At 43.3% G+C, this 27,412-nt stretch overlaps 1 protein-coding gene across 1 annotated transcript in view; it reads left to right on the forward strand.

The window, feature by feature from the left end:
• The window catches only part of uap1l1 (UDP-N-acetylglucosamine pyrophosphorylase 1 like 1), an 80,050-nt gene that overhangs the window by 23,702 nt on the left and 28,936 nt on the right, over positions 1-27,412 (forward strand). The window contains exon 5 of the mRNA XM_083929883.1: positions 16,131-16,324. Coding sequence (XP_083786009.1) covers positions 16,131-16,324 — 194 coding nt within the window. The remainder of the gene's footprint in view (positions 1-16,130; positions 16,325-27,412) is intronic.

The following is a 27,412-nucleotide window of genomic DNA, read 5'->3' on the forward strand; positions in this document are numbered from 1 at the left end:
AGGTACTTATACTCCTCTACAGTGTCCACAGGGACCCCCTGGATGGAGAAAGGGGTCACAGGTGTTTTCACCCTCCTCAAATTCACTACAAGCTCCTTTGTTTTAGTCACGTTGAGCTGCAGATGATTCAGCTTACTCCAACTGACAAAGTTTCCCACAACAGTCCTGTATTCACTTTCATCCCCCTTTCCAATGCAGCCAACAATTGCTGAGTCATCAGAAAACTTCTGAAGGTGGCAGGACTGGTGAAGAGGGTGAAGAGTAAGGGAGAGAGGACAGTCACCAGTTTTCTAGAAGTTTGTTCCAGATTTGTGGAGCATAAAAACGAAAGTTACGAATGTAACTACGGTTCTATGAATCCTGGATGACCGCCAGAGGCAGTGCTTAACACTGAATATCTTCTGTCTCGCGCCTGCACAGGTCAAGTATTAATATCAACAAAGTCACTTGTGACCTCGGATGACTCAGGTATGAGTTCCGGTGTCATCCACGAGATCACTCCCTACAGAATGTTCTCGGGGTTCAGGAGATTCTGAGTGACTTGGATCTCTGGCGGTCATCCAGGATTCATGGAACCGTAGTTACATTTGTAACTTTAGTTCTATTTCATCCTTACTGACTGCCAGAGGCAGTGCTTAACACTGGATGACTGACTGATGAGTACTTCAGAGAACCACGCCCAACGGATGGGGGGTAGCCACATTCACATTGTAATACCTGGAGAACGTGCTTGGTGATGCCCATGAGAACGTGGCACATATGACCTACAAGGGCACACCTCTCAGGGCAACCCATGATGTCGAAACACTCCTAGTAGAGTGGCATTTCACCCGAGATGGTAAAGAGAGGCAGCTCAACTCATGCCGAGGCTATGACGTCCACAATCCAGTGGGACAAGCATTGCTTTGTCACAGCACGACCTTTCCTAGGTCCACCTTGACAGACAAAGAGCTGATCGGACAGCCTCATGCCTACAGTAGCGTCTACATAGGCTCGAACAGCCCACACCAGGCACAGTAGCTCAGAGTTATCACCCCCCTCACCTAATGGGGGTTCAATCGTGCCAGTCGGATAGGCTGGTTGAGGTGCGAGCATGCCAGCACCTTAGGAAGAAAAGCCGTGTTTGGCCACAAAGTAACGCCAGAGCCATCTGAGTTCCACCTCAAGCATGAATTGCTCACAGACAAGTCGTGCAGCTCACCTACATGCTTTGCGGAAGTGCATGCCAGTAGGAAGGCAGTTTTGGCAGACAATGACCTCAGCTCTGCCTGTGCCAACGGTTCAAAAGGTGGCAAGCATAGGGCGTCTAACACCAAGGGCAGGTCCCATGTAGGAGCTCTAGGAGGGTGTAATCTCAGTGCCCCTTTCAAGAAGAAGGACAGCAGCCTGTGGCTTCCCACCGTGTCATTGTCGATTCTGGGTGCTGCGATGAAATAGCAGCCACATACACCCTCAGAGACTGGTAGGCACAGAGCAGTGCACTGGATCAACATTTTCAACTGAACACCAGTTAGAAAATAGTTTACACCTGTTCTGATACTGCAGACGGGTAGAGGGTGCTCTGTCACTCAAAATAGTTCTTCTGACAGGCTCTATGCAATCGCTCAGCAGCGGATTGGGCCCTGCGGGGGCTAAACCCACAGCTGAAGGCGGCAAGGGTTGGGATGCAAAATCCGACCCCCCAGCTGCGACAAGAGGTCTGTCCTCTCTAGAAGGCGCCAGGGAGTCCCGCAACAAAGTTTGTGGAGCAGGGGAAACCAGGTCCGGGCAGGCCAGAATGGGGCCACATGGAGAAGCCTGTGACCCTGATGAAGCACACTGAGAAGCGTTTGGAAGATCAGGGGAAGCGGTGGGAAGGCATAGAGAATGCTATCCAGCCATGCATGGGCCAGAGCATCCTGATCCAGAGGGCTGTTCGTCTCCATTAAGGAGAACCAGAGTGGGCAGTGGGCTGACTCCTCCGAGGCAAAGAGGTCCACCTCCACTCTGCCGAAGAGACCCCAAATGTTGTGCACCACCTCTGGATGAAGCCACCACTCTCTTGGTGGAGGCCTGCGACGGGAGAGGAAGTCTGTGACCTGATTCCGATCTCCTGGTAAACATGCCGCTCGTAGGCTGGTCAGGCGAGAGGCTGCCCATGTTAGAAGAGCCTTGGACACCTGCAGTAACCGTGCAGACCTGGTGCCCCCTTGATGGTTTATATGAATAAAACGCCTCAGTGTTGTCCGACCAGATAAGCACATGCTTGCCCCTCACATATGGCAGGAAGGGCTTGAGTGCCAGGTGCACAGCCTGTAGCTCTAGCACATTGACACACCCCGGACAGCCCTGAGCGGACCATTGCCCCTGCAATGTCCTGCTCTGCCACACCGCGTCCCATCTGGAGAGGCAGGCATCTGTCATGACGAGTTCACGGCGAAATGGAACAGAGCCCATGGGTACACCTCATCAAGTATGACTCCTCCCTCCATGGCAATAGGGCACGAAGGCACTGCTGTGACACCCTGAGCCTCCTGTGTCTGTGCCACTTGGCGTCCAAGTGGAAGCTGTTCATCCATCTCTGCAGTGGGTGTAGTGACAGCAAGCCCAAGGGAATAACAGTTGAGGGGCAAACCTGCCCCCTTGGAAAACAGAAAGATCATGGAGGACATTGTCCGGGCCTTCATGGTAACGGTGTCCAGATCCACACCGATGAAGGTTGTGGTCTTTGAGGGGATCAAAGAGCTCTTCTCCCAGTGCACCCTCAGACCTAGCTGAGATACATGAGAGAGAAGGCAAGCAGTGTCCTTGGCAGCCTGAAGCCAGGTCGGCTCACAAATTAACCAAACGTCGAGGTATGGCAGGATCTTCAAACCCTGCAACTGCAGAGGCAAAAGAGCTGCCACGATGCACCTGGTGAACACCCGTGGGGAGAGGGAGAGGGAGAGTCAGAACGGGAGTACCCTGAACTGAAAATGGCTGCTTTGGAAAGCAAAACGCAGAAACTTCCTGTGATGTGGCACAATAGAAACATGAAAATATGCATCCGACAAATATGCATCCTTCAAGTCGACTGAGGTGAACCAGTCTCCTTCGGCAACGTCATGAAGGACATTTGCTGTCCGTAACATGTGAAATGGCAAGTCTTTTAGAAACTTTTTGAGTCCGAAGCCCGCCACATTTCTTTGTGAGCAGGAAGTAAGTTGAATAGAACCCTCCGGGCTGAAGCAGGGGGTCCACAGGCTCGATTGCCCCTTTGGTAAGGAGAGCACATAACTCCCGAACTAGGGCTAAGTTTTTTGCCGGTTCGTGGATGACAGCCATCTTGACCTGGCAAAAGGCAGGTTCCAGCATTGGAACTGTAGTTTGTAACCCTGGGAAAGTGTGGAAATCACCCAGGGATCAAAGGTTTAAGATGCAAGCTTGAATTGCCAATACGACCCATCCATGTCATAGGCCTTATAAAGAAGGTCCTCCGTGACGCGACATTGTAGGCAAGGGCACCTAGCATCTGGTCTTAGGGCCTCGTCGGGGGAAACTGAGGGATTGTCGGCTCAAGTGGCGGCATGTGGTCAAGGCCAAATTTTACCGCATCCTGCATCGCAGCCAGAGTCTGGCCATCTGCTGTAAGGTGGGAGAGAGCCTTAGAGTCTCTCCAGCATGCATGCAACTCAGAGGGAGGAACGGTGAAAGTGGCAGGGGCCAGTGTGCGCCTGAAAGAAGCACTAGCAGGTGCTGGTTCCGCCTGCTGGAGATCCAGTTGCAGGCGTGCCAGGGCTGCACGAATGATGGTTCCAATGGAGCCATCTTCCGTCCCCTCCGCAGGCTTCTGAGCATAGGAACGAGAGCCCTGGGAGGATAACTCATTAAAGAGTGGCACGTCACTTGGGACAGGCAGGCAGGGTTTGGGACGACCGCCGGCGTCTTCATTTATACAGGCGTCTTCAGAGAGACCCTGTTTCAGGTAAACGAGGCCAAGAGAAGAGGGACAATGGTCATGGCCATCCTCGAGCTGAAAAGGAGCCATACAGGAACTACAGGGATGCGAGTCCATTGCGGCAGAGGTGCCGGTGCCAGGCGAGAGCATTCTTATATTATTTTATTTATTTTTTTATGATTATTTATTTATTTAATTTTTTACCTGCTATAGTGAGAGGGGAGCAAGGACACACCCCTTCATCATATGGTTCAATACGAAGCCGGGCCCGTTATCACACACTACTGTTAACATCACCCTTAGGGCAGCCTGAGCGAGGGCACTTTGCCAACCGTGGGTTCTCCGTTAACAGAAACACGGACAGTGGTCAAAACTACCGTGAGCGGGGAGCGCTTCCACTGATATGTCAGCTGTCAATAAAAGGCTAGCGCAGAGCGTGTGCTCCTGCTAGCATCCTTTCAGGGCAGCCTGAACGAGATCACTCCACTAGCAGCAACAGGACATGTAACAACAAAGAAACGTAACAAAAGTTAGCTTGCTTTATTAGCGAGAAACACTATGAAAACAACGATACATGCAAGGAGAGGGGAGCGAGAGCAGTCACTTCACTGATACCGTGTCAACATGTGCAAACTCTTGTTATCATAATATAACAACCAATCGATCTTATTAAATGGTAATGGTAGTTAGCTCACTTCATTAGCGAAAAACACCATGAAGTAAGAAAACAATGATAACCTACGGGCCAGGAGAGGGGAGCGAGAGCACTCACTTCACTGATACCGTATCAACATCTGCTAACTCCTGCTAGCATAATTAACCAATCAATCTTATCAAATGGTGACGTAGTCAGCTCACTTTATTAGCAAAAAAAATCTAGGAAGTAAGAAAACAATGATAGCCTACAGGCCAGAAGAGGGGAGCGAGAGCACTCACTTCACTGATACCGTATCAACATTTGCTAACTCCTGCTGGCATAATAAAAAAATCGATCTAATCAAATGGTGACGGCAGTTAGCTCACTTTATTAGCGAAAAAACACCATGAAGTAAGAAAACAATGATAGCCTTCAGGCCAGAAGAGGGGAGCGAGAGCACTCACTTCACTGATACCGTATCAACATTTGCTAACTCCTGCTGGCATAATAAAACAATCGATCTAATAAAATGGTGACGCAGTTAGCTCACTTTATTAGCGAAAAAACACCATGAAGTAAGAAAAAGTTGATACAGGCCAGGAGAGGGGAGCGAGAGCACTCACTTCACTGATATCGCATCAACGGTTGCTAACTCCTACGAGCATAACAAACCAATCAACTTTACCAAATGAAGGTAGTTTGTTCTTTTTTCTTAGTGACGAACGAGGCCAAACAGCCTGTACTCACCGATCCTCCTCAAAGGACAGCTTGTCGCAGCCTCTGGAGGGCGAACAATACGCAAGACTGATCTAGAGATTGAAGAGAAGTATTTTGAAATCAATTATTTGACAGACAGGAAGCTAGTGTAAAGATCTGAGGACTGGAGTTATATTATCGACTTTTCGATCTTAGTGAGGACTTGAGCAGCAGCGTTCTGAATTAACTGCAGCTGTCTGTTAGACTTTTTAGGGAGACCTGTAAAGACACTGTTACAGTAGTCGAGCCTGCTGAAGATTAATGCAAGTCCTTTCTAAGTCCTGCTGACACATAAGTCCTTTAATCATTGATATATTCTTAAGGTGATAGTTGGCTGACTTTGTAATTGTTTTAATGTGGCTGTTGAAGTTTAGTTCTGAGTCCATGATTACACCTAAGTTTCTGGCTTGGTTCGTGGTTTTTAGCATTACTCTTTGAAGTTGGGTTCTGACTTTTGATCATTCTTCCTTGGCTCCAAAAAAATAAATTTCAGTTTTTTCTTTGTTTAATTGGAGAAAATTCTGCTCCATCCAATCATTGATTTGCTCGATGTATCTGCTTGGTGCTTGTATTGGACTATGCGGTTTGATACATCTTTGAAAATGCCTTTTGGGAGAATATCGAGGCAGCAAAGGATGATTTCAAATGTTGTATAATTTCCTCTAAGGTCCTATGGTTAATCACATGAAATTATGCCATGGTATTTGAGTTAGCGTTAGGTGGACACATGGATAGCACATGTGGAGGCACTGGCTGTTTGCCTAATTTTTAAAATTTTGTCATTGAAAAAGGAGGCAAATTCAATGCAGGCCCTGGTGGAAAGCAGTTCCGGGTCTACTGACACAGGAGGGTTTGTTAGCCTGTCGACAGTAGAAAACAAGGCACATGCATTATTATTGTTTTTGGCAATGATGTCTGAGAAGAAGGATTGTCTTGCATTTTTGACCTTCAAGTTGTAGATTTGAAGTCTTTCTTTATAGACGTCATAGTGAACCTGGAGATTTGTTTACTGCCACCTGCAGTCAGCTTTCAGATACTCTCTTTTTCTATCATTACCAACGTGGAATTTCTCCATGGAGAGTTTTTTTTTGCCAGAGACCACTTTCACCTTAGTGGGTGCAATGATATCAATAATATTTGTAATTTTCACATTGAAATGATCAACAAGCTCATTTACTGTGACCCAGGGGAGGGTTGGTGTGAAGGAGAAAGCCTGAATAAATGCTCCACAGGTGTTTTCTGCGATATTACATTTTACATCACTCTGCACAGAGATGGCACTAACAATGAAAAGACGGGAATGATCAGAAAGAGCAACATCAATCACAGCAATCTTAGAAATGCTCACACCCTTGGACATGACTAAGTCCAGAGTGTGACCTTTGTCGTGTGTGGGCTCAGTTACATGCTAAATAAATCCATGGTTATCAATGACACAATGAAGTTCTTTAGTCCCCTTGTCATGAGGTTTGTCAACATGAATGTTAAAATCACCAACAATAACTACACAGATCATAGAATAGAATAGAATAGAAATACGTTATTGATCCCAAGCTGGGAAATTGCAGACAGACAGCCGTTCAGAAAATGCTTCAAAAAAGGTTGTACAATATTTGGGTGGCCTGTAGACATTTAGAAACATAACTCGGGAGGAAGAATTCAACTTAAGAGCCACATATTCAAATGAGGCAAAGTTTCCTTAAGATATCTGCTTGCATTGGAGGGAATCATCAAACAGGACAGCCACTCCTCCTTTCTTATTAACTCTGGCTTCACTTTTAAAACTGAAGTCGGGAGGAGCTGATTCAATAAGAACAGCAACACTGTTATCCTGATTTAACCAGGCTTCGGTTAAAAATAAACAATCAAGATTGTGCTTGATAATCATTGATTAAAATTGTCTTTCCTGCCAAACCTGATATTTAATAAGGCCAGATTTAGTGTTAGCATTATTATTATCTGCCCCATGTTTTAGGATTGGCTGTGACTTATGAGGGAAGGATGATAGATTTGATAAATTTGCAGAATGAGTTGGGGGGGGGGGTTGCTTAGCCTTTTTCGATTACTTATCAAGACTTGAACTGAGGAAGCTATCAACTTGGGCCCTGAGTTCTCCTGGAAAAAGCCATGAGTACAGTCCAACGTGTAGTCTGAGCCCAGCACATATCAGTTGGAGCTTGCTGTATTTTGTACACAAGTCACTGAACTTGCTGTACTGTTATCAGGCTGTTGAGACAGAGGATGATTCTGTCTTCGAGGTGGGGGTGGTACATGATGTGTCTTTGGTGATTTGGCCGGAACTGGACTTAGAGCGAGTGATGGGAGAGGGGTCAGTGGGGGAGGATGCAGTGAGTCATTTGAGAGATGGAATCTAGGAATCAGACGGGATGTGAATTTGGTCCCAGCAGTGACCAGCTGGTTCATGTGATCAGTGAACTCCAAGAGAGGGGAGGAGGGGGACAGGGTGGGTGTAGAGAAGGTGGAGCTGGATAGTGTTTGGGGTGGGGGCATAGCAGTTGGGGGGCAGGGGACTTTTTCTCCTCGTTGATCATGTTCAAAGCTCTCTTCATGCTTTGTTTTGATTCCTCCTGTTTCGTGTCCTTGGCCGAGGGAACAAATGAGTGACGCTGGAGATGAAATAGGTTTGACATTAAAAGCCTTATTCCCACTTCCGGTTAGCTCCAGCCCAAAATGGCAGCATAGAGAACTAGCTCCCGATCAGTACTCGATAAAATTCCCCGAACTCGACAACCTTCATAGAAATAGATAACCTGAAGCCGAGATGGAACGGGGTGGGAAAACAAGAAGACAAAGAAAACGAAGATACACGAGAAAACAACAAGAAATGACCGAAGACGGAGACGACACGACAGGCACGGACTCAGACCGTGAGGAAGAGCACATGGGGACACAAGCGGCTATGCTAATACGAACGGGACTGAAAGATATCGTCAAAGAAATAAAAGATTTTAAAACCGAAATGAAAGCAGAGTTCACAGCATTCAAGGAAGAAATAAAAAAAGACATGAAAGAAGAACTCGAGGATTTAAAAAAAGACGTTAATCAGCGGCTCACAGAAACAACGACAGAGTTAACTACACAAGACAAGAGACTCACAGAGGCAGAAGAGAGAATTGAAGAGATGGAAAACTGGAACATAGAGGCAAAAGAGGCCCTACTCCAATCGATGAAACAACAGAAAATATTACAAGACAAGCTGACAGACCAAGAGGGAAGAAATCGACGGAATAATATCTGCATCTTTGGTCTGAAAGAGGGAACTGAGGGCAGCTCAGTGGCACAATTCATTGAACAACTTCTGAAACAAGAACTACCGCTGCCGATAAGCATGGAGCTACATATACAACGGGCACACCGAACTCTAATGCCGAAACCAGACGCTGATAAACCTCCGAGATCGATCGTGGTGAACTTTCTTCAGTACACGGTGAAGGAGACGGTGCTGAAGGAAGCCTGGAAGAAAAAGATCCACTACCAAAACCAACCACTCTTTTTTGATCACGACTACGCCGCTGAGGTTATCCGGAAAAGAAAAGAATACAACGGTATTAAAAAAGCCCTAAAAGAGAAGGGAATACGCTTCCAGACGCCCCTGACGAAAATAAGGATCCATTGGGAAGCCGGACCGCGGACATACGAGAGCGCGCAGGAGGCTGCAGAGGAGCTGCACAGGAGGGGAATCACGGCGGAGTCACCGGGGAGAGGCGCAGCCAGGACGGGGACGGAGGAGCGGCTCCAGCGGGCGCTGCCGTGGCAACTAACCGGGAACCCAGAAGACACTGTTAAGCGAATCAAGAAAAAACTACAAGACTTTCAAAGTAAATGATGGTCTAAGGTATGTGAGTGCATTAAAACAGACAGAAAAGGACACGAAAGGACAGACCTGAAGTGATTGAACTCGTAAAACCGGTCATAATATTGATCAGTCTTCATATACTATATCTGATCGATGAGAACATGTTCACCTAGGAGGTTAATGCACAGACATTACTGGACAATTAGACCAAACCTACGTAGAGAGGGGCCCCCATACACAGTGGGATTTTCCCCTCAACCCACACAGGTAATGTGGGAGGCACACACAAGGACACATGCCTATTTTTGGAAGTTAAACTGTTCTATGTTATACGTTCTATATCAAACGGTTCTGTTTTTGTTTGTTGTTGGTTACTATGGCTACGATGTGGATCCAAAGATTGAACGACTGAAGTATGAGTAATATCTCACTAGTGTCACTAAACATAAATGGGCTAAACAACCCGGTTAAGAGAGGCAAGGTAATTTTGAAAATGAGGAAAGTTAAAGCACAAATCATCTTCCTCCAGGAAACCCACTTATCCAAGGAGGAGCATGAAAAGCTTAAGAAGTTTGGTTATAGGAAAACTTACTATAGCACATGCAGGCAAAGCCGAAAAAGAGGGGTTGCTATCATGATACAAAACACAGTTAATTTTGAATGCCTGAAAGAAATCAACGATGACGAAGGGCGATATGTTATTGTTAAAGGAAAACTAGAGAACAAAATGATCACATTAGTTAATGTCTATGCCCCACCAGAAAGTGACAAACATTTCTTTAAAGCTTTATTTTCCACCATATCATCTGAGGCAGAAGGTATTATGATGTGTGCAGGGGATTTTAATGTCATTCTGGATCATAAGATAGATACAACAAGCAAAAGAAAGAATAAGATCCACCTAACTAAATTCATGAGTATGTCACTGAAAGAACAGGGTATGAAAGATGTGTGGAGGGAATTTCATCCAACGGAGAAGGATTATACACACTACTCTAACACACACAAGACTCACTCCAGAATAGACTATGTATTTATGAATAGCTGGGACCTGCACAGGGTGAAAGAGTGTAAAATTGGGGTGGCGGATGTTTCTGATCATAATGCAGTTCACTTAACTGTACTTCTGGATAGTAGACATAAAAACACAACATGGAGAATGAACGTGGGAATAATGAACAGTAAGGTAATAACTGAACAAATTAAAAAAGAAATAAAGAGCTGTATAGAAGATAATGATACAGAAGAAATTAAACCAACTATCCTATGGGACACTCTAAAGGCAGTAATTAGAGGAAAATTAATAGCTATAACATCACAGCAAAAGAAGCTAAAACAAGCAGCCTATCTCAACTTGACTGATAAATTAAAAAATCTGGAAACAAAATATCGAAACACGAAGAAAACTCAACTTCTACAAGAAGTGAAGACTATTAAAGAGGAAATAGACAAACTTCTGAAAGATGAGATAGAAAAGAAACTCAGATTTATGAAACAGCAATACTATGAAACTGGCCCTAAAGCTACTAGAATTCTTGCAAGGCGTATTAGGAAACAACAGGTCCAAAGTACAATACCCAAAATCAGAGACCCACAATCAGACAAATTAGAATATGAGGTAGCGGAAATAGAAAACATATTTAAAAATTACTACAAAAAACTATATTCACAACCACCCTCGTCTAGTGAGGAGGCGAAAAGGCAGTTTCTCAACTCACTCGACTTACCAGCTATTGGGGAATTACAGAATAACAAACTCACAGCTCCTATAACACCTGATGAAATATCCAAGACCATATCCAAACTTAAAGCTAACAAAACCCCTGGAGGGGATGGTTTCCCATCGGAGTGGTATAGAGCCTTTAAGCAGGAACTGATACCTCTCCTTACAGCTTCTTTTAACTGGACCCTCAAGGAAGGCCAATTACCACCATCTTGGAAAGAGGCAAACACAAGATAGCATTAGGAGGACAATTCAGATAATCAATACAATACAATCAAATAAGAACAGCGCAATTCTATTAAGTCTTGACGCTGAAAAAGCTTTTGATAGCGTTAATTGGAATTTCCTATATTTAGTATTAGAACGATTCGGATTTAACAAAGATTCAGTCAATTGTGTTAAAACTATTTACCAAAACCCTACAGCCAGGATAAAAGTTAATGGCAACCTAACAGATAGAATATTACTAGAAAGAGGTACCCGACAAGGATGTTGCCTAGTTCGCTCCTTTTCGCTTTATATATTGAACCGTTAGCACAGGCAATCAGACAGAATGAGAAGGTAAAAGGAATTAATATCAAAGGACAGGAATATACAATAAGTCTATTTGCGGATGATATTTTAATATATTTGGACCGCCCCAACACAAACTTTATTCAATTAATGCACCTTATAGATGAGTTTGGGATCCACTCAGGATACAAAATAAATGTAAATAAGACGCAGATTCTGACCTTTAATTATACCCCATCCCTAGAAATCAAGAAAACCTACCAATTAAAATGGCACGCAAAAACTATAAAATATCTTGGTGTAACTCTAACAAAACGACTCTCTGACCTATACAAAGCAAATTACGATCAGATCCATCTCCAGATAAGTAGAGACATAGAAAGGTGGACAACCTTGCTATTAGATCTTAACTCAAGAATTGAAGTAATTCAAATAAATATTTTCCCTAGACTACTTTACTACTTTCTCTCTCTACCCATCAAGATTCCACAGGAAAAGTTCAAAATCTGGGATAAAATGATCTCCAGATCCATATGGAATGGTAAAAGACCACGGATAAAATACTCTACGCTGCAATTGGGAAAAGAAAAAGGAGGTATGGGACTCCCAAAATTAAAAGATTATTACCGTGCAGCACAATTAAGACCAATAATTATGTGGTGTGACAAGGACTATAATGCAAAGTGGAAAGATATTGAAAAGGTGGTGGAAGATACACCAACCCAGGCCCTGGTTGGCAATCTAAAACTAATGAAGTCACTACAAGAATGGATAGACCCAATAACTCTACACACACTGTCTATTTGGTTTGATTTTGTCAGACAACACAAATTAGAAAGGGACATAAAATTGTTAAGCTGGTTTTCTTATGATGACGGATTAAAGCCAGGTGTAAATGACCACAACTTCAGGGACTGGAGTAGGAAAGGGCTCACAGCAATGTGTAAACTAATGAAGAATGGACACATAATGAGCTTCCAGGAGCTGAAAGCGGACTATGGCCTTGAAAATAGAGATCATTTTAGATTTCTACAGCTACGGGACTATTTTATAAAGGAAATACAAACTGTGAAAAATCTAAATGGTGTACTTGATGTAATGATCAGGACATACAATGGAACCAAACTGAAAGCAGTTTCAGTACTGTACCGAAACTTAAGAGACTCAGAAGATGTCTCCACTCTGTACATTAAGGAGAAGTGGGAGAAGGAATTGAAGATTAACATTACTGTAGAGGAGTGGCAGAGTATGTGTGAAGCACAGCACACAACCACAAATTCGAGAATATGGCGGGAATTCGGGTGGAAAAACCTGACCCGTTTTTTCACTCCCAAATTAAAAAGTAAACAAACAGGCTCCCAGCACTCATGTTGGCGTTTATGTGGAGAAAGGGAAGCCAATCATACACACATTTTCTGGGGATGTCAGAAACTTAATCCATTTTGGGAAAACGTACACAATATAATTAAGAACATCCTGGGTTATGAAATACCTAAAGAATGTGGTGTTATGTACCTTGGGAACTTGAATCAATATGTCCTGGTCAAAGACAGATATTTAATAAAAATATTACTGGTCACATGTAAAAAAACAATAACAAGAAGATGGTATAAGACCGAGCCACCAGCTGTGAATGAATGGCTAGAAATCATTAGAGAAGTCCATAACATGGAGAGAATGACATATAGACTTAGAATGAAGGAAAATGTTTTTGTGACTAAATGGGAGAAGTGGACCCGATGGGACACAGTTGGGAATACCTGAAATCTGTCTTATTCATATTTTTTCTCTTGGATCTGTATACAGTGTAATTTAACAATGGACACATGTAGCCACGACTGTTTTACTTCTTTTTTTTGTTTTTGTGTTCTTTTTTCTCAGTTGTATCTGATTTTTCCAACTGCTCCACACGCAGAATGTAATTCATGGATCTACTGTATATGTATACCTTGTTGTCCACATGTGGAGATGAAAAATTTCAATAAAAATTTAAGTCTAAAAAAAAAAAAAGCCTTATTCCCATCCTGTTTAGGTATAATCCATCTGCTTTAAAAAGGTGTCTGAGGTCCCAAAAAAGTTGAAATTGTCAATAAAAAGAACTGAGTGGACGGCACATGCAGCTGAAAGCCATGCTTTCATGAAAGCTGCTCCAGGATGAGTCTCTCCGTGTTCTTCATGATGTGGGACGTCAGTGCCACCGGTCTGTAGTTCTGAGGGCCACTGGGACGCGACATCTTTGGCACAGGCATGAGCAGGACGTCTCCCACAGCACAGGGACCCTCTGGAGGTGCCGGCTCAGGCTGAACACTTGAGTCAGTAGTCCACACAGCTGGGGGGCACAGGCTTTAAGCCATCGGGGCCTGCAGCTTTGCCATTGGGGGGCTGAGGTCATCAGGTTGTGGACGACATGATGTAGAGCAGGGGGGAGGGATGGAATAGTTAGGTGTGAAATGAGGTGGTGAGGGGCAGACAAATAGTCTGTAAGGAGGAGGAGTAGGGAGAGGTAAAGTGGCATTAGTTGAGGGGCCGGCATCAGCAGAGTCATGTGGGGGATGGGCCGCAGTATCAAACCTATTGAAAAATAAGTTCAGTTCATTGGCCTGGTTCACACGGTCCTCCAACCCTGTGCTACCAGTCTTCTGGAATCTGGTGATGGTTCTCATGCCACTCCACACATCCCTCATGTTGTTTCGCTGGAGTTTGTTCTCTAGCCTCCCTGATTTTCAGTTACAGTACCCCCTGCACTCTCCTCACCTCTTCACAGTTGCCAGCTCGGAATGCTCTCTTCTTTTCATTCAGGATGACCTTAATGTCCTTGGTGATCAAGGGTTTGTTGTTGGCGTAGCAGGTTACAGTCCGAGCTAGGACATTGCAGTCCACGTAAACATTGATGCACTCAGTGAGCCCATCGATGTCCTCCCCATGCAGCTCAAAGTGCAGGCCAGTTAGTCACTTCAAAGCAGCCCCTGTGTCTAATAAGCCTCCTGGGACCACCTCCTCACAGTCCTTGTGGTCGTAGGCTTCCTCATCATCAGAGGCACATAGCAGGGTTTGAGGTGAACCAGGTTATGATCTGACCTGCCCACAGGGGGGAGAGAAGAGGAGATGTATGCATTCTTGATGTTAGCATACATCAGGTCCAGAGTCCTCTCCTCTCCGGTAGGACAGCTCACGTAGTGTTGGAAGGTCGACAGAACTCTATCCAAAGTGACGTGGTTAAAGTCTCCCGACATGATGTTGAGGGCACTGGGGTGTTGCGTGTGGAGTCTGGAGATGGTGGTGTGTATGATGCTGCAGGCAGATGTCGGGTTTTCAGAGGGAGGGTTGTACAAAACAGCAGTGATGACATGCAGGATCTCTCTAGGCAGATGGTATGGACGTCCAACAGCCAGCAGTTCAACATCCGGGCTACAGAGCTGTTCTTTAACTGTGATATGACCAGTATTACACCATCTGCTGTTTACTACGGCGAGCCCCCCTCCTTTACGCTTACCGCTATCGGTTCAATCCCGGTCAGCCCGAATGGTGTGGAAGCCTTGACTTTCTGGTCTGTAATGTCCAGCCATGTCTCCGTGAAACACATCAGAATGCACTTCATACTCCGGGTGGCTCCACGTTAGCGCCGTCAGTTTTTCCATTTTGTTGTAGAGAGACCGTACATTGCTCAGGAGCAGTAATGGGCAGCATGCAACTTTCGCGCATCCGCACTAAATCTGGCCCTTAACACTTCATATCAAGGCCCCAAGTGTATATATTGATACTCCAATCTGTGAAAATCATGCCTTCATACCTTGCCTAAATTATATTGCTTTTGCTGCTTGGAAACAGAAAGGTATTAGTAACATAAATTATTTGTATACGGGGGGAATTTTGCCTCATTTACACAGCTACAAGCCAAATATGGAATACCTGCCTTAGGTTTTTTCAGGTTTTTACAGATTAGAGAGTCAATGTTGCTGTGGCCACATTAGTTCTATTATAGAACTATATATGACATCTCCCCCCTTTTAAGTTATTGAAGAAATTGATTCCTTCTGTTTCCCCAATCCCCCAAATTGTTCCAAAGGAGAGGGACATCTGACAGCAAGGTAAAGCTGTGAATGTATTCTAAATATAGAGTACAATTAAACTGATAAAGATTTTTAGGTGGCCTTTTTTAAGGTGACTAAAGTATGTTTTGCTGCAGTTGCTGCCCCCATCCTCAGTGGCTTCTGTGCCAGTACTCCTGTCTGCTTCTCCAAACTGGTGACGTGTCAGTCATCTACTATAGATCATACATGTGACTCAAGCCTTATGGTTCAAGTCTCAAATGAGTCCCAAATCATTTGGTGAAAGTTTCAAGTGAGTCCCAAGTCATTTTTTCTTGGTCAAGCCACAAGATATATAAAGTTGAGCTGAGTCCTTAGTAAAGTCAAGCCAAGTCAAGTCAATTACCTGCAGCATCCTAGTTTATAAAGAGAAAGGAGAAGGTATTAGTTTATGTGTAATAGGTTAATATAATTTGCTAATTTGTCTCACCTGTTTGAGTAGTAGATTGTATGATAATTAATTAAATTTGTATTATAGCTATTGATAGTCAGTGAAATAAATGTAATGAAAAAGGCTTAATAAAAGCTTATTTATTTTCCTAATGTATTACTATAATGTAATCAAACAAAAAATGTAATTGTTTTTGTAAAAATCAAAGGGTCAAATGATATGGAATAAAAATCTAGGATTAGAAAAAGTCCAAATTGTGATTCTGGCTTTCATCTCTGTAATATGTCAGGTGGTGGAGAAGGCACATCCTGCTGAGCCAGTGGGCGTGGTTTGCAGGGTGCAAGGCGTCTCCCAGGTGGTGGAGTACAGCGAGATCCAATCAGAAATATTGGAGCTTCGAGGACCTGGAGGGGAGTTGGTGTACAGTGCTGGAAACATTTGCAATCACTTCTTTACCAGGGCTTTCTTGCAGGATGTAGCAGAGTAAGAGCCTTTACAGTCAAACATGTGTAGGTAGGGTCTCTCTGACAGCAAAGTACAGGAGTCACAGTAAGTGAAATCAAACTGAGTGAAAAACACTACAGTATAATTGTCAACAAAACTCAACTAAATACCTTATGTGCTGCTTAACATTATGTTACCTAACTTTATAAGTTATAGTTAATATTAAGGTTGTATCGTTTACCTTGGTGTTACTGGTGGAGGTTGTGCTGCTTAGCTTGTGATAAGCCTGCTTAGGCTATACAGTAGGGTTTTAGTGGCCTGTCCCTGGCTAGTGCTGTCCCCGGGAATGTCTAACTAAGAAGACTAAAAGATCTGAAAATGGAATATAGAAAAACAGGAAAAAACTAAAATGTTGACCAAACGACACTTATAGTTGCGCACCCTGCTACTCGCACAGGCTAAATCCACCTAGAACAAGTGCCGCCAGCCCAGAGCTCAGGGCAGAATGCCCATCTAGAATGCCGAACATTCACAGGCTTATCTAGAATGCCCATTTTTCTGCTATTTTGATTGGTGGAATAGCTGCGCGGTAGAATATTATTTTCCCTTTGCAAGAGGCAGCTACAAGTACGCGACTCTTTCATGGAATTAATGCATCCATTTAGCCAGTTATAGTACACTGATTGGATAGGTGAACCAAAGGTGTTCTCGTAAGTGTTACAGGTTTATCATCTATGTCATATGTTATTTAACCTTTGATATACCTGTATATGTGTATTTATTATCTATAATGCGTGTGATAAAACAGATCTCTTTGTCTGTCAGACACAGCTATTGTTAACATTATTAGCAGGGATGCAACTAACAACTGTTTAGTACTACTCTATGGCACAGTTTTATTATTACGACAATATTGGTGTCACTCTAGCTCCTTAGAGGTAGTTTGTAACTTGTCATTAAATAAAACCAACAGAAACGTATTCTAAACTTTTCACCATAACCTTGTGCCAGCCTGTCAATGTAAGTGATGACCAGCGACGCCACAAACACGTTAGCCTACTTAGTAACGCTACTCTAATCTGACTCCTTTTTTTTCAGTAAACAGTAGGCTAGTCTAACCTGGTACTATTTCCAAATCAGTCACTGTGTGTTACTGCGTGTGACGGACACACCTCTTCATTGTGTATAATCTTGAGCTAAGTTGTATCGGCTCTGACAAGACTTCTTCCTCCAGTCGTGCTAGAATGGTTCAAATGCTTAAAGCTAAACAATCTGTAGAATAATATTCCAATAGCAGCCGGATGTACCAAAGGTTTAAAAAGTTTTCTGTTAAAATGGGTTGGCTCAGGAGCCTCGCCAGGGATTTTGGGCCCCATGAAAACATGTCACACTGGGCCCCCCAACCAGGCACCAGCCACACCAACCTAATGGGACGTCCAGAACCCAACCAACCCATTTTTGTGATTCATTCATGATTAGTACCTTTTCGTCACACTGTGTTCGCTAAATTACTCTAGGGTTCAAGAGTAAAAATTGCCCAAGACAAGGTGAGAGTTTCAAGTAAACCTTTTCTACGGGTAGCAAACAGAAACTGCAACATAAGACATTTTCTGTTTCGTAATGAAGCTTTATTTTTGAGATATCACAAAAATGATACAATGCCATGTACAGGATATTGAAAGGATGTCAGAAACTCAGCAGCTCTAAAGCATAATTATTGCAACATAAAAATAAGTTTAGAACAGTAAAAAAGTGAAATTTGTGTGATCCAGAAAGAAGTCATAATGCAGGGTTTCCCCCAGAAAAGTTGTAAGGCATGGTGGCATGGAGGTTTCTCTTTTTTGACTTTTCTAGATAATTTTGACATAGTCACATGAACTAGAAGTTATTGTAAAAAATAACCATATTTATATTAATTTTAAATAGAATGAAATACAAATACCATCTAAAGTGACCTGTGTATTATATTTTTTCGATTCAAATTTGTTAAAAATGAATCAATTATGAATCAAAATGAGTGCCCAATTCTATGTTTTGATTGAAATGTTGTCCCCAAAGCAATTTCAGACAAAAGCAATTGGACTTGGTTATTTGTCTAGGAAGACGTTTCACCTCTCATCCAAGAGGCTTCATCAGTTGTGTACGCACAGCATCTGACCAGGCGCCGATTGGTCCAGCTAACTGTTGTGGAGGTAGATTGTTGAATCTCCTAATCTAACCTCAAAGAACAACTGTTCACAAATGGCCTCCTGTGACTCCAACGACTGTCGTTAAGACTCAATAGAGCACTATTGAAGTCGAAACCAACTTTCCACCCACGACTGTCACGGCAGCGACGGCCGTTGGCACTTGGAGCACAAAGGGTTCCAGTGACATCATCGGCCTTGTGAGAGGTTAACTACCTGGATCTCCACATCAGATAGTTGGACCACTTGTGTTCATGAACTGATGAAGCCTCTTGGATGAGAGGTGAAATGTTTTCCTAGAGAGGTCAACTCACTTTTAGCCAGTTACATGCTCTTAATGTGAATTTGCACTGCCCTGACTGACTGTTAAGTAAGACATAACACCCTTTCAAAATATGATTTCCAGGTCCAAATGCTTTGTTGAAACAAAACAGACAACAACGGCAGAACATGTGAACAATTACGATCAACTCTTTCGTCATCTATTTCATCAATAAAGAGGTAAAATGATAATTACATTGTTTTTTTAAAAACTCCGATCTGTTCAAACGAGGAACACAACACTGCTACGTAGTAGAAATACGAGGCTTGGACCGGCTTGGACCCGGAAATCATATTTTGAAAGGGTGCTACTTCACGCCTTAACAGCGGGATAGGAGGTTTTATTAGCAGGTGCTTAACACATCCTGAGCCACGAGAAAAGACTCGTGTCTCACCTCACCTATGCCTCATTTCAATGCCTTTTCTTTTTGAAAAAAACTCTTATATCCATGATAACATCCCTGTCCACGCTTTCTTCCTACTGTCTCTCGCGCTCATGCAAACGGTTTTGTGGGTCGCGTTAGGTAGAGAAGAGGACCAAACCCTTACTTCTAAATACAGGGGTGGTGTTAAGAGGTTTGAAATTCAGAAAACAGTAAAATGAACCATTACTTTTATTTATTTCACTCTACATAAAAGGTTTTATTAATGGAAATTATTAATTAACGATGACAGGTTAATTCAATAAAATTTCCTCATGTTTTAATATTTTAGGGCCCCTTTCAGTCACAGGCCCTTAGAATTGTCCTAACCTTTCCCCCCATTACGCCGCCCCTGGGTAGGCTAAATATTATATGATGATGACCTTAAAATAATATATTTTCTAAAACCATACCACAAGTTGTCTTTCAACATGAACTGTTTCATTTTCCATTTCAAACTCTTCCCAAAAATTGTAAAAAATCATATGGTGTAAGGAGGAGGCCTTAATGTGGGTGAAGTGTCTGGCTGATACCTGTTGATCACACCTGATTTTATGATGTTCGTGGTCTCAGCTACTTGAATCAGAGGGGGAACAAATCATTGTTAATCAATTTATTTGCAAGGTAGGAGAAATAAAGGGGAGAGAAAACTTCTTTATGAATGTTAAGGGCAGTGTCCCCATTTTAGTTTGTCAAAGACAAAAAGCTACATCTCTGTACCAAAAATGTCTCTAGATTTTGTCTCAGAAATCCTGAACACCTTACTATACAGTAGCATGGATGTGATACACCATAACATTACAACAATAATTGATTTGACCGGGGATAACAGAATTCGCCACTTAGCTACAGTAGCTGTATGGGTAGTCGACTCATCTAATGGCAATTGTTAGCATCTAGCTAGCACACCCACATCCCTCTGTTTCTCCCCAATGCTAGTGGACTTTTCCCAAAATAAGAGTTGACGGAAGGACTGGAAATGAATGGCTAGCTTGTTAGCTTGCTAGTTCCACCATGCTTTCATGTTTTTTTAATTTTATATAATAACGATGTAGGATCTTGAATTGTAGGATGCTTAATTTGGCACAGGAGGTACTGTCTTTTACTCTTACAGCGTGATCACACTGTCCTTTTGGCCGCGGCCAAAACCGGTTTTTCAGCTAAAGTCTAGTACCTTTAAGTAGTGTGAGCGCACCCGCTCCGCGCTCAACTGCGGCCAGCTGGCCCTCCACGGCCCGCTTGAAATAGGTGGGCTTTAGCGGAGCCGTTTGCACATGTACGAGAACGAGCGTGCGCACGTGTACGAGCACGAGCACGAGCACGAGCACGAGCCCTACGGCAGTAGCGTTATGTCCGCCTGTTCGGACATGTAAATAGAAGGACGGACCATGCGCGGACATTTAACAACAACAACAATGGTGGTGAAAGGTTCACGTTGGTGTGGTGCGGAGGTGGAGTGTTTACTGCAGATTTGGTCGGATGAAAATATTCAAAAACAGTCGACAAGACGCACAAAAACTCTGAGGTCTATGGAAAGATTTGTAAACAAAGCCACACACACACGATCAATGCGTGTGACGTGTTACGGCGTGATGGCGTATGGACAGCAAGAAGCATTGGCCGAGGCCCAGGTAGTGTGAGTACAAACGGGGCTGGGGCGCGGGGGGAGAGGGAGGGGGGACAAGTACCCTAAAGTCCGGGTCGTGGTCCGGGAGGACAGTGTGATCACGCCCTTAGAGCGCTCTCCCATATATCCTCTTCCAAGTCTTCCCCCAGCTCATCCACCCAATCTGCTCTAATCTTTGCCAGTGTAGTGTGTTTAAAGAGGTTATACAATCACTAATTCTTGAGATAAGTCTGTTAGTCTTAATTGTGGATTTTAACAGGTCATCTAAACCAGAAGGTGATGCTATATATGGAAAGTTGGGATCATGATGTTGAAGGAAGTCGCAGACTTGGAAATATCAAAATAAGCTAGACCGAGGAAGGCACGGCATTGCACGATTTGTGCAATAAGTCGTCAAAAATTCCAAAACAAGGTATGTTCATATCATTAAAATTATGAATGTCTCATCTCTGCCAGAAAATAGTCTAACCTGGTTGGGGGAAAAAGGTGATTATTGTGTATGGGACTTAGATGATTAGAGTTGACAAGTTACCAATTAAAAGGCATATGAAGTTTAATCTAGATTTTTTTTTTCTCTCTCTTTTATTTTTACTAATCACATGCGATAATATGAGTTGGTATTTTGGGCCTCATAATGCCCCATTAACGTTAATCGTTCAGGACCCCAAACTTTGATCCATTTGTATAAATATGAGCTATGCTGTTTATGGTCGTTTTCTTTTTCTTTTTTTTATATCGCTCTCTTAATGGCACAGCCCAATCTTGTGTGCTTTCTCTGTGCTGTCTTCTGTTTGTGTTTTTTATGTCCATGGTGTCAATCTATGTATGTGGCTCTCTCGTCCCCGTCCTCATGCTATTTCTCTGCCCCATTCCCTTAACCTTATCTACACCCAATTGATCCACAATTGATACAGCTAAAGGCCTAAAAATTATCCATGTAAACATTAGGAGTCTTCTCCCAAAGATAGACTTAATTAGAGTCTTGATTGCACAGAATAAACCTGATATAATAACATTTTCAGAAACATGGTTACATAATGAAATTCATGATAATGATATTTATATTAATAATGTTACATTATACAGAGCAGATAGGTCTACAAGAGCCTGAGGTGTGGCCTGTTATGTGTCATCTCGGTTTATATCTTAACCTGTCATCCCTCAAATAACCTAATTTCTCTTTGAAACCCTTTTCATTAGGTTAAAACTTCATGAGATTAAACATAATTATTCACACTATCTATCAACCTCCCCCCGTTCATCCTGACTCAACTCAGTCCCTAATTTCCACATGTATTGAACACCCATGTGAATTAGTGCTTCTTGGTGACTTCAATAAAAACTGTCTTGATCGTTCTTCTTCCAACGATTAAAAACTTGCTTAAAAGTATAAACCTGACCCAGTTAATCGACCAACCTATCTTGTCACCCATCCGGACCTTCTTGTGTCCCTCCAAAACATTTTTGTGTTAGACAGTGTAGGAAATTTAACTATTACAACTATATTAATGACCTGAGTGCAATTAACTGGGACAGGTTATTGACAATCATTCCCCCTTGAGGAAAATAAAAGAGAAGGGAAAACATTTACCATGGATTAGTGCTGATTTGATAAGCCTTTTCAATGAGCAGTATAAAGTCTGGGTAAGATTAAATAACGTTCTTAATAAATCCAATCAAAATATCAGCACTCAGATTCCGGTCAATAATGACATCATTCAGGACGCTGCTGTTATATCTAATGCATTCAACCAGCACTTCTCCACTGTATGTAGCGCTACTGTATTTGACCCATCTATTATATGTGACTTTCCAGCTACCTCTACATGTAGAAGCTCTTTCTTTTCAAAAAATAACAATATTAACAAGCTAAAGGATGATTGGGACTCTGGACCAGCTGGTGTTGACACCAAATTCATTAAGCTAGGAGCCAATATTCGAATGTACCCACTTGACGTTTAATCTGTCTTTCTCATCTTGTTCCCTCCCCTCCGCATGGGAGAGTGCCAATGTTACACCACTGCATAAGGGAGGTGACCCACATACCATACATTACCGCCCCGTCTCAATTATCTACTGGGTGGCTAAAATTTTCGAGAAAGTAGTGTTCAACCAGCAATCACATTATGTTTAAACCTTTGACATTCTACCTCAATGCCAGTCTGGGTTCAGACCTACTCACTCCACAACTACAGCTCTGTTAAATCTCCCCAGCGATGTGTTCACTGCTTCTGAGGGTGGTAAACTCACTGGTGCCATCTTTCTTGACCTAACCAAGGCCTTTGATGTTGACCACTACCTAGTGCTTGATAAACTTTACTTTATTGGTCTACCTATTCTCTCTATTGGCCATACCTTCATAACAGACGCCAGTGCGTAAACTTTAATGGAAGTCAATCTAACTCCTTAATTGTTGAGAAAGGGGTCCCGCAAGGTTCGTCTTTGGGACCACTCCTTTTCTCTATTTACATAAACGACCTCCTTAATATCTGTTCTGTCAAACGCAACTATATGCTGATGATGCAGTACTATATACTACATCTAGTACTAATAAGTCAGAAATCGAAGGATCCCTTCAATCGGACCTTACCTCTGTTCAGAAATTGCTATTATGTAACAAACTCGTTTTGAATGTAAAGAAATCATGCAGTATGTTATTTGGTACCAGACAAGGCCTTGGTAATTCTGTTGATCTGACTATATAATTTAATGAAGGATTACCTCTAGAACAAGTATTGACCCTTAAATACCTTGGTGTTTGGCTCGATCAAACTCTTTCATTTAAGCCGCATTATTGATTTATGATTTATAAAAAACTCAGCTGTAATCTAGCTATTCCTTATCGTCATAGAAATTGTTTAACCTTTCAGATGAGGAAAATAATTGTTTCACAACTATTACTACCAATACTGGATTATGCTGACATTCTATATCAGAATACATTTGATTAACATCTTTAAAACCTCATTGTTATTGTCTCTGCAGATTTATTTTAAGGTGTCCATATCTAACTCACCACTGTTTTATGCACCAAACACTAAACCTGTTATCCCCCATGCTCAAAGATGCTTCCACTGGTTCCAGTTCATCTTCAAATGTTTCCATCTCAACTACCCATTCTTATTTAAAACAATACCTATAACCATACACACCCTCATACTCACTAAGACATATTCAGCAACCCTTCTTTTTCATTCCAAGAATCAACAAAGAAATTGGGAGACATGCGTTTAAATTTAAAGCTCCTTTTGAATGGAACACTCGTCTCCTTTTGAATGGAACACTGCCTAGTGCCATAAGAACTATTACTTAATTTCATCTATTTAAAAATACACTTTTGCCCTTCCTTATAAAACCATGTAGCTGTTACTAGTGTCAGAGTCTTCAAGCTCTTTTATCATCTTGCTCTGTGTGTGATTACTTGACATGACTATTGTGTATGTATGGTCATTGCACTTGTGTGTTATTGTGTTGCATAGTGCAACAGGGTCTTGTATCAGATTGTGTTACAATGTAGAGATGTCATGAGGCCAAAAATTCAGTAGTCGGTGCCAATACCAGTAAAATTACACAATTCTCGTTGCCAATTCGATACCACAGTTTAAAAAAAAGAAGAATATCCCATTTACTTAAACATGAACTTCTTTATTAGCAAATTTTCAAAAAAAATAAAATGCCATTTCTATAAGGATAAAGATTCATACACAGAGATTGAACACATTGGCACACACACCCATTACTAACAGTAGATGCAGTCACTTTCACGACGGTGGCAGGTAGTTAATGTTAAAATATAAACAAAACAAAAAAATGTTTGCAAACATCTCATCTTATCTTCATCCGCTTATCCGGGGTCGGGTCGCGGGGGCAACAGCTTTAGCAGGGGACCCCAAACTTCCCTTTACCGGGCCACATTAACCAGCTCTAACTGGGGGATCCCAAAGCGTTCCCAGGCCAGCGTGGAGATATAATCTCTCCACCTAGTCCTGGGTCTTCCCCGAGGCCTCCTCCCAGCTGGACGTGCCTGGAACACCTCCCTAGGGAGGCGCCCAGGGGGCATCCTTACTAGATCCCGAACCACCTCAACTGGCTCCTTTCAACGCAAAGGAGCAACGGCTCTACTCCGAGTTCCTCACGGATGGCTGAACTTCTCACCCTATCTCTAAGTGAGACTCCAGCCACCCTCCTGAAAAAAAACATTTCGGCCGCTTGTACCCGCGACCTCGTTCTTTTGGTCATGACCCAGCTTTCATGAACATAGTTAAGGGTAGGAATGAAGATTGACCGGTAGATCGAGAGCTTTGCCTTCTGGCTCAGCTCTCTTTACGTCCCAACGGTGTGGTAGAGCGACTGCAACACCGCCCCCGCTGCTCCGATTCTCCGGCCAAACTCACGCTCCATCGTCCCCTCACTCGTGAACATGATCCCGAGGTACTTGAACTCCTTCACTTGGGGTAAGGACTCATTCCCTACCTGGAGTCAGCAAGCCACCGGTTTCCTGCTGAGAGCCATGGCCTCAGATTTAGAGGTGCTGATCCTCATCCCAGCCGTTTCACACTCGGCTGCGAACCGATCCAGTGAGTGCTGAAGGTCACTGACCGACGATGTCATCAGGACCACATCATCTGCAAAATGCAGAGACGAGATCCTCAGCCCACCGAACTGCAACCCCTCCCCACCACGACTACACCTCGATATCCTGTCCATAAAAATCACGAACAGGATTGTTGACAAAGCACACCCCTGGCGGAGGCCAACCCCCACCGGGAACGTATCCGACTTACTGCCAAGGATCCAGACACAGCTCTCGCTTTAGGTGTACAGAGATTGGATGGCCCACAGAAGTGACCCCCTTACCCCATACTCCCGCAGCACCTCCCACAGTATCTCTCAAAGGGACCCGGTCATATGCCTTCTCCAGATCCACAAAACACATGTAGACTGGATGAGCATACTCCCAGGCCCCCTCCAGGATCCTTGGTCCAACCACTATCCAGTAGTACGGTTACAGAACCGAGACTGTGTGTGGAGGTAAGCTCCACCAGATCTAACTGGTAGCACTCCACCTCCGGCACAAGCTCCGGCTCCTTCCCCGACAGAGAGGTGACATTCCACGTCCCCAGAGCCAGCGCACCCAACCAAAGTGGTTCCTCCTGCGAGTGGTGGGCCCACAGGATGGAGAGGAGGAAGGTGCCACGTCACTTTTTTGGGCTGTGCCTGGCTCCGTGGCAAACCCGGCCACCAGGCGCTCGCCCGCGAGCCCTCCGTCTGGGCTTGGCTCAAGAGGGGGGCAGGGTCTCTCTTCCTCTTTCTCGTTTGTCGATTGAGTCTTTGTGAACCATTCTTAGTCACGCCCCTCGCCTGAGACCACTCTACCATGGGAGACCCTACCAGGAGCACTAGGCTCCAGACAACACATCCCTCAGGTTCACAAACCTCTCCACCACGATAAGGTGATGGTTCCCGGAGAGGATTACAAAAAATAATGTAAATAAAACTTTAGTATTAGCTCGTCCATAAACATGATTGCCGGAGATTTTCATCAGCAATGAAGACTACAACTCCAGTGATCCCACATGTAGTACTTCATGATGGCGTCATGTTTTGATCAAAAAACCTCTAGCGACGATTTTCCACAATGGGTCCTGGCACTGGAGATGGGTCCAAGCCTGATGCTCTGCAGCGGGACACTTGGAAGCATGAATGTATCCTACTACAGTGTATAAACACACAATACTTATGCTCGACAACGTGCTCCTTGATTTCATTCAGGAGAGACAAGTGAATGAAGTAAACACAATTGTTTATTATAACAGATGATATGTGATAATTAAGTATTGGCACTTAGACTCTACAGGTAGATTTGTAATCCTTAAATTCCTCCATGGAGTCAAGACATTGTTAGTGGTGGTGGTTGATGATTCTGCTAAGGAGCTGATGACCGCTGTGCTATTAGATAGATGAGATCAGCTGATGTGACCAATCATGATCACATGGTGGTCATGGACAGCCCCAGAAAATGGCAGCAAGGAAAAAGTTAGTGAGCGGACTGAATGGCATGATGCATGATAAAGTGGACTATAGTAATAGGATGGGGCAGTTCCTTCTTTGTTTGTGAACCAGTTGTTACCCATTTGGCCTGTGAATATCATAAAGTGTGCTATGTTTATTGCCAACTGACCTTTATCTTAATGACTTGCTTGCAGCTTTCTGGAGAACTAGTCATCCAAACAACTGTATACTCTGCACTGCTCTTCCTTGAGTCCTGAGCAATTCACAGTCCTGCCATTACATAGTTGCATTGCTTGCAAAGAGTATACAACTAATTTGCTCAACAACTAGCTATTTGAGACAGGCTATTTCCAGGATCAAAAGTGTTAATTCCAAAATTTACATAGCTGATGCTTGAAATGTTTGCTTTAATGTAACAACTCCAGTCTCTCTGGTTCTTCATCTGTTCTTGAATGTACTGTAGAGTGTTCTCTTTCCAGAATCAATGGTTTAATAGTTAATAGGGGTCCCCCTCTATTATATACATACTATATTATTATACTATTATATACATGTCCAG

This window comes from Echiichthys vipera (genome assembly GCF_963691815.1).
Source record: "Echiichthys vipera genome assembly, chromosome: 16".
NCBI classification, from domain to species: domain Eukaryota; kingdom Metazoa; phylum Chordata; class Actinopteri; order Perciformes; family Trachinidae; genus Echiichthys; species Echiichthys vipera.